General features: G+C 48.1%; 1 protein-coding gene across 4 annotated transcripts; it reads right to left on the bottom strand.

Annotated features, from left to right (window-relative positions):
• Positions 1-6,368: 6,368 nt before the first annotated feature.
• LOC119951216 (zinc finger protein 239-like) lies at positions 6,369-10,924 on the bottom strand. 4 transcript variants are annotated; one of them, XM_038774250.1, is made up of 2 exons: positions 10,847-10,924; positions 6,369-8,067 (listed from the first exon to the last, which is right to left on the bottom strand). In XM_038774250.1, exon 2 carries the CDS (start codon positions 7,663-7,665, stop codon positions 6,571-6,573), a length of 1,095 nt encoding a protein of 364 aa, XP_038630178.1. In that variant the 5' UTR covers positions 7,666-8,067; positions 10,847-10,924; the 3' UTR covers positions 6,369-6,570. The 4 variants fall into 4 exon arrangements, with proteins under 4 accessions (XP_038630178.1, XP_038630181.1, XP_038630179.1 ...); XM_038774253.1 differs by lacking the exon at positions 10,847-10,924 and adding an exon at positions 10,667-10,706; XM_038774251.1 differs by lacking the exon at positions 10,847-10,924 and adding an exon at positions 10,618-10,695.
• Between the last annotated feature and the right edge of the window lie 1,582 nt (positions 10,925-12,506).

Genomic DNA, 12,506 nt, shown 5'->3' with positions numbered 1-12,506 from the left:
TAGGGTCCCTCCCATCGAACCCCTCGTCCCTTTTTACCTGTCATGTGTTTGACCATTACCCTGTCCCCTGGCATGGGTAGTTTGGGGGTATCCTCTCCAGTCAGTTTGGTCCAGTCTCTATGCTGTTGCTGTGTGAGTATCTGACCTTTCAGGACAAGCAGGCGGTCTACCAGATCTTTCATACATTGGAGTACAGTTCCTGTGTTTATCTCGAGTTCCACCCCTCCAGTTATCACCTCCTCCGGGAGGCGCATTGCTCTTCCTGTCATTAACTCAAAAGGGGTTAATCCTGTTCTCCGGGCGGGGGGTGGCTCTTTGACACAACAATATTGCGGGCAAGGCCCGTACCCAATTATTCCCTTCCTTCAGCATGGCTTTGGCTAGGCTGTTATTTAAGGTTCTGTTCATCCGCTCTACCATTCCCTAACTCTGAGGATAGTCTGGGATGTGGAATCTCTGCTGGATTTCCAAAACTTTACTGATGGGTCCCTTGGTCAGAATCCAGTTGGAGGGGCACCTCCCACCTTGGTATTATTTTGTTAGCCAATATCAAAGCCATGGTGCCAGCGGCGGCGTCCTTACACAGGAATGCTTCCACCCACCGGGTGAATTGATGTGTAACCAGCAGACAATGTTTTACCCTGTACTCGAGGCAAGGATCCAGGAAAATCTAGTTGCAGGTTTTCCAAGGGTCACTTGGGTCTGGGCTGACTTTCCATTTTGTTCCACCAGGGTGCACTGTCTGCATCGTTGGCAGAATGTGGCCACATCCCTGACCATGAAGTACGGGGCTCACCCCCACATACTTCCTTGCTCCATCCAGATAAGGAAAGTGAGTTATATTGATAGACTCGATCTCACTGTATTTTCCACCAGAACCATTGACCTGTACGTCTTCTATTTCTTTATTCCATTCATCGGATGTGGGCATCGCTGGCTGGGCCGCATTTGTTGCCCATCCCTAATTGCCCTTGAACTGAGTGGCTGCAGCTAAGAGCCAACCACATTGCTGTGGATCTGACATCACAAGTAGGCCAGCCCAGGTCAACATGGCAGATTTCCTTCTCTAAAAGACATTAGTGAACCAGATGGGTTTTTACAACAATCAGCAATGCTTTCATGGTCATCGATTTCAATTCCAGATTTTTTGTGACTTCAAATTTCACCATCTGCTGAACCTGGATCCCTGTTGCATTACCCTGGGTCTCTGGATTACTGGTCTGGCTATTGTGTTTCTCCATGTGTTTTGTGAGAGATGAAGTCATCATAGCCGATAAGCCTGAGCTGTTATCGAGTTATATTTTGTTTTCCGTAAGTCCTGTACTTTCCCACTAACGTGCAGGCAAAACAGCTGCAACTGTACTTTGTAGAAATGTGTGTTATTGTAACTGCTCCTTCAGATATTTTGGTTCGCTGAAGCATTCCCCTGCGTGTTTGTAATAAAGGTTCCCAAACTTCTTTAAAATAAATTTAGTGTACCCAATTCATGTTTTCCAATTAAGGGGCAATTTAGCTTGGCCAATCCATCTAGGCTGCACATCTTTGGGTTGTGGGGGAGAAACCCACACAAACACGGGGAGAATGTGCAAACTCGGGGCAGCACGGTGGCGCAGTGGGTTAGCCCTGTTGCCTCACGGTGCCGACGTCCCAGGTTCGATCCCGGCTCTGGGTCACTGTCTGTGTGGAGTTTGCACGTTCTCCCCGTGTTTGCGTGGGTTTCACCCCCACAACCCAAAGGATGTGCAGGCTAGGTGGATTGTCCACGCTAAATTGCCCCTTAATTGGAAAAAAAATGAATTGGGCACTCTAAACTCTTTTAAAAAAAGACAGAATGTGCAAACTCCACACGGACAGTGACCCAGAGCCAGATCGAACCTGGGACCTCGTCACCGTGAGGCAGCAGTGCTAATCATTGCGCCACCTCGCTCCCAAGGTTCCCAAACTTAACCAACTCTGGACTCCGAGTGGCATTTGTCCCACAACAACCTGGCTTCAGGAACAGGATCCACTGATGGCTCTGATTAAAGGAAAGTCCCCGTGGATAGCAGATACCGGGGTGAGTATTGTTTGTTTTATACCACCCGTGTTTAGTTCAGTCTGACTGACCACTGGGGCCTCCTTGGAATCTCAGGGATCTGTTCTGGTTTGTTTCTTTGGCGTCCATTCAATGTAATTTCAATGACTGGAACATTCCAGACAGAGAATTGTTCGTTTTACACCAAGGATGTGTTTGGGGGCGATGTTGAAGTCCCCGTGACCAAGAGGGTTTTTATTGCTGCTAACAAATAAAGGCATAAAGCTAAATGGGAGGCTAACCAGAGAGTTAGGCTGTTGGAGAGAGTTTGGCATGTTTAGAGATCCCAAATAAGGGCTCATTTAGCATTATTACCTCGATGGATCTGCACAGAAAAACTCCAAATTGTGTGATCGATGTCGGAATTTCAGATATATTGTGTTATACATATTTGGTGCACTAAGGGTTAAAAGTCTGGGTTAGTGTGTGACTGCTGTAGTCATGTTTATAAAAATCCTGATTTGTTAAGCACCTCGGCATTTTGGAGACAGAGGTGCAATTAAGGCATCGTAAAATCTTGGGAAATGTACTTTTTTATATAAAGAAGGTTCTCTGGTGAATAAATAATTGGATAAATTGTGTTTAAACTTGAAAAATCAGGTCTTGAAATCCGAGTAGCATAAGGGTGATGTAACTAATGGAAGGTGTGAGGGTACTAGGTATATAGCAGGCGGCAGAGTTTTAGTTTTTTGACTGCAAACTGAGCTGAGAAACAGTTTCTGAAGAATACAGCCAGCAATTGTGCATTATTCTGACTGTACTCTGGTTTCTTCAAAAGATCTCTATCCAATATTAAGCAAGTATGCTTGTGTCTGCTAACTGTATTTAAAGGTGGATTTGGCCAGAGATGGGTTTGTTTGAGTGCAGTTAAGATAGCAGTTAAGGGTTATTCTTTCATTGTATTGTTCAGCATTGTTTAATGGGTAATTGTCAGCTATTTTCTTTGTGATGCAAAAATGAGTAATAGTGTGTTAGTAATAAAGTTTATTTTAATATCGCTACGCGTGTGTGAAATCACTCCTGGAGCGAAGTATCCTTTCCTCACAGTCTTACAAATTGAATAAAATATTGGGGTTTCTGTCCAATATCCCAGCAACTGTTGGGGTCTGGCCCAGGATCATAAAACCGAATGGAACTTATAAGGCCAAGGTTAGGTTCATGGCTCAGGGATTTGAAGAATCCTTAGGAATTAAAGAGGTCAGGATGGACTCGCCCACAGAGGGAAAGGCCATTTAAATTTTTTATCGTTCCTTTTAGAGACTTTTTAGAACATAGAACAGTACAGCACAGAACAGGCCCTTCGGCCCTCAATGTTGTGCCGAGCAATGATCACCCTACTCAAACCCACGTATCCACCCTATACCCATAACCCAACATCTTGTGAATGTAAGTCAATAAATAAAAATGCTGCTTTTCTGCCAAGGATCACCTCCAGAGGGTAGTTTTCTGTAACTTTCTAAGATCTTCCTCCGAAGATCAGAGTTCGAATGCCCTTGACTGCTGAAGTGTTCCCCGACTGGACTGGTTCCCTTCCAGTCGGGGAACACTTCAGCAGTCAAGGGCATTTAGATTCTGATCTTTGGATAAGCGTTCTCCAAGTCGGCCTTCAGGACGCGTGACAACATAGAATCGCCGAGCAGAAATGTATAGCCAAGTTCCGCACGCATGAGTGCGGCCTCAACCGGGACCTTGGATTCATGTTGCATTACATTCACCCCCCCCCATTATCTGGCCTGGGCTTGCGAAATCCTATCAACTGTCCTGGCTTGAGACAATTCACACCTCTTAAACCTGTGATTATTCCTCTCTCCAGTTGCTCAGTTTGGACCTGTAGACTTAATTACCTGCAAAGACTCGCATTCAAAATATCGTCTTGCATCTTTGACTTTGTCTAAATATATGTTTCTGGAACCCACCTCTTCGTTCACCTGAGGAAGGAGCAGTGCTCCAAAAGCTAGTGATTCGAAACAAACCTGTTGGACTTTAACCTCGTGTTGTAAGACTTCTTACTGTGCTCACCCCAATCCAACGCCAGCATCGCCACATCATAAGAAGGTGCCAGATGTAGAAGGAAGACTTTGGAAGTTAAATAAGTTTGTCTATGTTTTGAACAATGTTTCAGAGTGTATGGTACTTCTCAGTTAGATCAGTTTTGTTAAAGTCGGACTGTCTCCACCTGAAGGCAGAAGCTGCCGTGCTTTATTGGTACCATGGCAGGAAACTCTCGGACATCTTTATGATGAATGTTGATGACAGCCTATGTGGTGGTGCTAGTGAGTTCCAAAACAATGTTACTGACAGCAACAGAACAACATTTAAGATTTGGAGTCGGGCTTCTGGGACTTTTAAATAAATTGGATTGGAAATCAGGCAGTGTGGGTCTGACGTGACTTTACATCAACAATCTCATGGAGACAGTACGAATCCTGTCACAGTCAATGGGGCCGGGGTCTCACAGAAAGATGAAGATGTTTCCAAAGCTGGGACTGAGCAGCTGCAAAGTCAAATTGGCCAATTGGATTGGCTTGGCACACAGGCAAGGCCGGATACAAATTTTGATGTCTTTGAGCTGAGTTCTGTAATGAAATGTCCAACGGTTGAGGACATTTAATGAGCGAACAAAACATGAAAAAAATACAAGATGGTTGGGTGAGCTGAAGAATATAGAATGGATTGTTTTTAGTGATGCCTCTCACTCGCATGAGCCTGTCTCAGTGTCTGTACACTGAGTGATGTTTAAACATATCTTTCAGCAGAACAGCCAAACATTTTTCCTTCTAAATTCAAAGGCTGATGATATTCAAAGGCCGATGCACGGTAGCATGGTGGTTAGCATAAATGCTTCACAGCTCCAGGGTCCCAGGTTCGATTCCCGGCTGGGTCACTGTCTGTGCGGAGTCTGCACGTCCTCCCCGTGTGTGCGTGGGTTTCCTCCGGGTGCTCCGGTTTCCTCCCACAGTCCAAAGATGTGCGGGTTAGGTGGATTGGCCATGCTAAATTGCCCGTAGTGTCCTTAAAAGTAAGGTTAAGGGGGGGGTTTGTTGGGTTACGGGTATAGGGTGGATACGTGGGTTTGAGTAGGGTGATCATTGCTCGGCACAACATTGAGGGCCGAAGGGCCTGTTCTGTGCTGTACTGTTCTATGTTCTATATTCAGCTCCAATGAAGTGACTGACCTCTTGGCCTCATATTTGGTTTGAGATTTCTGTCTGTTAATCCTCTCCTAATATTCTGGAAAAGGAGTTTACAAAAGTTATCACTGTCAATATAGGACAGAAATTCAGAATAGATCATTCTAGCTTCTCTGGAACATTCTTTCCTCTCTCATTCCCCAAAAGGTGTAAATCTCCATCCCATACACTCTCCCTCCATTCTCACTCTGCTGTATCTAATATTCACCCTCCCAATTCTCCTGAAGGTGCTGATTCAGGCTGATTGACAGATCCATGCTCACTGCTTCCTGTCCTGGACACAGAACCTGCAGACTGCTAGTCTAAATACATATGGATATCTGTATATTTATTGAGCTCATGATATGTGTAATAGTCACAATATTACTTGAACAGAGATACAGGGGTGATGTGAGGAAGAGCTTTAATAAACAGCGAGTAGTCATGACCGGGAACTCGCTGCCTACGAGGATGGTAGAAGTGGAGACAATCAACAATTTCCAAATTAAAATTCTTGGACTCTTGTAGGAAATAAACTGACAGGAGAATGGGGATAGAGAGGGGGATGGGGCAGACTGGATTGTTCTACAGAGTCTGGAATTGAGTTATTGAATGGACTCCCTCTGTGCTGAAGGACTCTATGACTGGAGATATATAACAGAGCTACAGTACTATATTACAAGACTAGAAATAGTAAAAATTTACCTCATTACAGAATCTTGATTAACATATTTAATATATACCACAGCATTAAACATTTAATCTCTATTATACAATAGCACTTGAAATAGTTCTGTCCTATGTTCATTTACAGTCCCCTTAAATGTCAGCCAATTCCTGGGAAACCGCAGCTTTATTTGTGGACATTAGGAAAGAGACCATCCTTTTAGCCGGACAAATAAATGTGTCAAGAGGACGTTAAGGATATCAGAATGGGCAGCATGGTAGCACCGTGGTTAGCACTGATGCTTCACAGTTCCAGGGTCCCAGGTTTGATTCCGGCTTGGGTTACTGTCTGTGCTGAGTCTGCACGTTCTCCCCATATCTGCGTGGGTTTCCTCCGGGCGCTCTGGTTTCCTCCCACAGTCCAAAGATGTGCAGGTTAGGTGGATTGGCCGTGCTAAATTTCCCTTAGCGTCCAAAAGGTTAAGTGGGGTTACTGGGATGGGGTGGACGTGTGGGCTTAAGTAAGGTGCTCTTTCCAAGGGTTGATTAGACTCAATGAGCCGAATAGTCTCCTTCTGCTCTTTAAATTCTATAAATGAACATGGTTGATCGTGGATGTGATTAACAGCAACACCGACAGCAGAATCTGACCCCGTGTAATCATCTGTGAACTCTTTGGTGTGACTGCTGGTGGGATAACTGAGAGAATCCCTTCCCACACACAGAGCAGATGAATGGCCTCTCCCTGGTGGGAACTCGCTGGTGCCTCTGCAGGTTTGATGAATGAGTGAATCCCTTGCCACAGTCAGAGCAGGTGAATGGTCTCTCCCCAGTGTGAACTCGCTGGTGTGTCATGAAGTGGATTGAATGGTTGAAGCCCTTCCCACACACAGTGCAGGTAAATGGCCTCTCCCCGGTGTGAACTGTCTGGTGCGTCTGCAGGGTTGATAATCGAGTGAATCCCTTCCCACACACAGAGCAGGTGAATGGCCTCTCCCCAGTGTGAATCCGCTGGTGTTCCAGCAGGCTGGATGACTGAATGAAATTCTTCCCACACACAGAGCATCTGAACGGCTTCTCCCCTGTGTGACGTCGCTGATGAATCAGCAGTGTAGATGACTGAGTGAATCTCTTCCCACATTGAGAGCAGGTGAATGGTCTCTCCCCAGTGTGAACTCGCTGGTGTGCCCGCAGGTCAGGTGACTGAGTGAATCCCTTCCCACACTCAGTGCAGGTGAATGGCTTCTCCCCTGTGTGAACTCGCTGATGTCTCTGCAGATTGGGTAAGTGAGAGAATCCCTTCCCACACTCCGAGCAGGTGAATGGCCTCTCTCCAGTGTGAACTCGCTGGTGTGTCTGCAGATTGAGCAACTGAATGAATTCCTTCCCACACTCCATGCAGGTGAACGGCCTCTCCCCAGTGTGAACTCGCTGGTGTCTCTGCAGATGGGATAACTGAGTGAATCCCTTCCCACACTCCGTGCAGGTGAACGGTTTCTCCCCAGTGTGAACTCGCTGGTGTGTTTGCAGATTGGGTAACTGGGTGAATCCCTTCCCACACTCTGTGCAGGTGAATGGCCTCTCCCCAGTGTGAACTCGCTGGTGTGTCTGGAGTCTGAATGAATCACTGAATCCCTTCCCACATTCAGTGCAGGTGTAAGGCATTTTCCCGGTATCTCCATGCTGATCAGATTCCACTTCAGACAGGCATCCAAATTTGTTCCCACAATTCCCGTGTTCCCACACTTTCTGCATGATAAAGGTGTCCCTTGTGTGTCCCCAGATTCAACAGTGTGTTGAAAGTTCACTCACACAGAACACGTGTACGGTTTCTCCCCGTTGTGAATGGTGTGATGTCTTTTTCAGGCTGTGTAACTGGTTAAAGCTCTTTCCACAGTCAGTGCTCTGGAACACTCTCACTTGGGCGTTTTTCCTTCATAATGATGTTTAAAATCACTCGCTGTGTGTGTATCTCGGAGCTTTTCCAGTCACGGTGATGGTTAAAAACTTTTGAAGCCTTTAGAACAGAGAAACATTTTCTCCTTCTAGATTTCAAGCCGATGATATTCTGGTCCCAGCGAATGGAGCAACTCCACCAGATCTTGATGTGACGTTTGGTTTGAGATTTCAGTCCGTAGATCCTAACCTTCTGATATCCTGTAAAAGGAGTTTACAAAAGACATCACTGTCAGTCCAGGAGAAAAATTCAGAACAGACAATTCTAGTTTCCATGAAACATTCTTTCCTCTCTCATTCCCCAAAAGGTGTAAATCTCCATCCCACACACTCTCCCTCCCAATTCTCCTGAGGGGCTGATTCATGAGGGATCCAGGCTCACTGTTTCTTGTTGAAGAAGTGAAAATCTTCATCCAAGCATCTATTGATTAGATAAAGGGGTGGATCTAATAATAATCTTTTAGTGTCACAAGTTGGTTTACATTAACACTGCAATGGAGTTATTGTGAAAATCCCCCAGTCGCCACACTCCGGCGCCAGTTCGGTTATATTGAGGGAGAATTTATAACTTCCAATTCACATAACAAGCGCGTCTTTCGGGAATTATGGGAGGAAACCGAGGCGAACCAGAGGAAACCCACGAAGACACTGGGAGAATCTTGCAGACTCCGCAGTGACCCAAGTCGGGAATCAAACCCGGGCCCTAGTGCTGTGAAGCAACAGTGCTAACCACTGTGCTACGTGCCACCCTGAGGAAGGATTTAATTTTGGCAGCGAGTGGTTAAGAATTTTCTGCCGACGATGGAGGTGGAAGTGGAGATGAATATTGAATTTAAAATAAAATTGGATAGGTATTTGAAGGAAATTAACTTGCAGGGGAACGGGGAAATAGAGGGGGAATGGAACTGACTGGTTTGTTGTAAAGAGAGTCGATATGGACTTGTTACTGAATGGATTTCTTCTGTGCTGTAATGACTCCATGACTAGAGATATATAACATAGCTACAGTACTATATTATACAACTAGAAATAATAAGAAATGTACTTTATTGCAGAACCATAAATTGTATATCTATCATGTACCACTATATATAACACTAGACATATCTCTGGCCTGTATTAATTTACTGTCCACTTAATGCCAGTCTTCCCCTGGGGAAACCAGCCCTTTAATTGTGAACATTAGGAAAGAGACCATCCTTTTAGCCAGACAAATAAACGTGTCAAGCTGAGGGAGCAAAGGATGTCAATGTCTTTAAGAGAGAGAGAGAGAGAGACCTGGGCCAAGCTTTCCAGAGTCTGCACCCTCCGTGGATTCACTTCCTTTCCCTTCAGTTGCTGCAAATGACCAATTGAAGGTGAGAATGAGAAAAAATATGGAAAGGGAGAAACATTGATTCCCTCCGAGATGTTGCACAGAGAAAGTTTTAGATCTTTTAGTTTGTTAACAATTCTACAATACAACATGACAAAGCTGAACACAGAAAAATCAGCAAGAAAACAAAGGCGCCAGCGACCACCCCCCCCCCCCCCCCCCCGAGCGGTAGCCCCACATCGGTGGAAACGTGTGTGTGGGAAAGCATGGGTGTGGAAGCAGTTCATGCATGTCAGGAAGAGCAGGCGTGTGTGAAGGAGTGAATGCTACATATGCCGGTCTGTAAGAGTGTGTGTGAGAGAATGTGCAGCACCGACCATCAGGAAAGGACAAACCGACACGGGCACGGCGGGAGAGACACCGACACGGCGGGAGAGAGACACCGACATGGGCACGGCGGGAGAGAGACACCGACATGGGCACGGCGGGAGGGACACCGACACGGGCACGGCAGGAGAGACACCGACATGGGCACGGCGGGAGAGAGACACCAACACGGCGGGAGAGAGACACGGGCACGGTGGGAGAGACACCGACACGGGCACGGCGGGAGACACACTGACACGGGCACGGCGGGAGACACACTGACACGGGCACGGCGGGAGAGACACCGGCATGGGCGCGGCGGGAGAGAAACACCGACACGGGCACGGCGGGAGAGAGACACGGGCACGGCGAGAGAGAGACACGGGCACGGCGGGAGAGAGACACGGGCACGGCGGGAGGGAGACACCGACACGGGCACGGCGGGAGAGACACACGGGCACGGCGGGAGTGAGACACCGACATGGGCACGGCAGGAGAGAGACAGCGACACGGGCACGGCGGGAGAGAGACACCGACACGGGCACGGCGGGAGACACCGACACGGGCATGGCGGGAGAGAGACACCGACATGGGCACGGCAGGAGAGAGACACCGTCATGGGCACGGCGGGAGAGAGACACCATCATGGGCAAGGCCGGAGAGAGACACCGACACGGGCACGGCGGGAGAGAGACACCGTCACGGGCACGGCGGGAGACACCCCTCCCCTCCCCAGAGGTTCACAGTTCAGCCCAAAAACGTGGTCCCATTGAACAAAGAACAAAGGACAGTACAGCACAGGAACAGGCCCTTCAGCCCTCCAAGCCTGTGCTGACGATGCTGCCCATCTAAACTAAAATCTTCTACACTTCCTGGGTCCGTATCCCTCTATTCCCATCCTATTCATGTATTTGTCAAGATGTCCCTAAAACGTCACTATCATCCCTGCTTCCACCACCTCCTCCGGCAGCGAGTTCCAGGCACCCACTACCCTCTGTAAAAAAAACTTTTCTCCTACATGTCCTCTAAACCTTGCCCCTCGCACCTGAAACCTATGCCCACCCCATTACCAATTGCCCAAGAGACGAGGCAGAGGACAGGGTGAACCCACAAACACACAAAAGTCTCGATGCAAAAACACCATCAGCTGCACCAAAGACAAAAAGCGCATGCGCATTCTCCCCCCCCCCCCCCCCAAAATTCCAAACATCCGGGTTCCAGTGCGCGGGCGCGGGGAGCGGCACGGCGCGCGGGCACGGGGATCCCCGCCCCCATCAATTATTCCCCCTCCATCCTCACCTCCTCCAGAGAACCGGCTCCGGCCAGAGCGAGAAGCCGCTCGGTGATCACCTCCTCGGCACAGGACTGCGCATGTCCAAAGGAGGGGGGACAACTGCGCATGTGCGGAGTCGAGCCCGCCTCCTGACCTTCCTGCTGACATATTGACCAATGGGTTAAATTGGAGGACCGGAAGGACTCTGGTCCACCAGCCAATCAGAGCGTGGGCTTTGTGTGAATGGAGATTGAGCTACACACGGATTGAAACTTCTTCCTGTCTCCAACATCTGTGAGCAAAACACTTTCTTTTCTCCCCCTTTCCATTTCTTTTCTCATTCTGATCTTTAATCTGTCACATGCAGCAACTGAAAGGAAAGGAAGTGAATCCAGGGAGGGTGCAGACTCTGGAAAGCTTAGCCCACGTCTCTCTCTCTCTCTCTCTTAAAGGTACCTGAACATTCACCTGAAGAAATTATTCCCCCTCCATCCTCACGGTAGCATGGTGGTTAGCATCAATGCTTCACAGCTCCAGGGTCCCAGGTTCGATTCCCGGCTGGGTCACTGTCTGTGTGGAGTCTGCACGTCCTCCCCGTGTGTGCGTGGGTTTCCTCCGGGTGCTCCGGTTTCCTCCCACAGTCCAAAGATGTGCGGGTTAGGTGGATTGGCCATGCTAAATTGCCCGTAGTGTAAGGTTAATGGGGGGATTGTTTGGTTACGGTTACGTGGGTTTAAGTAGGGTGATCATTGCTCGGCACAACATCGAGGGCCGAAGGGCCTGTTCTGTGCTGTACTGTTCTATGTTCTATGTTCTATAAGAAGGAGCCGTGCTCCGAAAGCTCGTGTTTGAAACAAACCTGTTGGACTTTAACCTGGTGTTGTAAGACTTCTTACTGTGTTCACCCCAGTCCAACGCCGGCATCTCCACATCATCTCTTAAAGGTAGCCATGATGTGGAGATGCCGGCGTTGGACTGGGGTGAGCACAGTAAGAAGTCTTACAACACCAGGTTAAAGTCCAACAGGTTTGTTTCAAACACGAGCTTTCGGAGCACGGCTCCTTCTTCAGGTGAATGGAAAGGCTTGTTCCAGAAATGTTTATATAGACACAGTCAGAGATGCCCCGGAATGCGAGCACCTGCAGGCAATCAAATCATCAAAGATGCAGAGAGAGAGGTAACTCCAGGTTAAAGAGGTGTGAATTGTCCCAAGCCAGTTCAGTCGGTAGGCCTCTGCAAGTCCAGGCTTGTTGGTGGGGGCCGAATGTAATGCGACATGAATCCCAGATCCCGGTTGAGTCCGCATTCATGCGTGCGGAACTTAGCTATAAGTTTTTGCTCAGCAATTTTGCGTTGTCGCGTCTCCTGAAGGCCTCCTTGTAGAATGCTGACCCGGAGATCAGAGGCTGAATGTCCTTGACTGCTGAAGTGTTCCCCAACTGGAAGGGAACAGTCCTGCCTGTTGATAGTCGCACGATGCCCGTTTATTCGTTGTCGCAGTGTCTGCATGGTCTCGCCAATGTACCACGCTTCGGGACATCCTTTCCTGCAGCGTATGAGGTAGACTACATTGGTCGAGTCGCACGAGTATGCGCCGCGTACCTGGTGGGTGGTGTTTCCACGTGTAATGGTGGTGTCCATGTCGATGATCTGGCATGTCTTGCAGAGATTACCCTGGCAGGGTTT

Source organism: Scyliorhinus canicula, chromosome 17 (assembly GCF_902713615.1).
Source record: "Scyliorhinus canicula chromosome 17, sScyCan1.1, whole genome shotgun sequence".
NCBI classification, from domain to species: Eukaryota; Metazoa; Chordata; class Chondrichthyes; order Carcharhiniformes; family Scyliorhinidae; genus Scyliorhinus; species Scyliorhinus canicula.
Note: the sequence above shows the minus strand (reverse complement) of the source record. Positions and strands in the feature narration are given on the sequence as shown.

Coding starts and splice junctions, on each gene's coding strand:
- LOC119951216 (XM_038774250.1), bottom strand. CDS start 7,665: ATGCAGAAAGTGTGGGAACACGGGAATTGTGGGAACAAATTTGGATGC.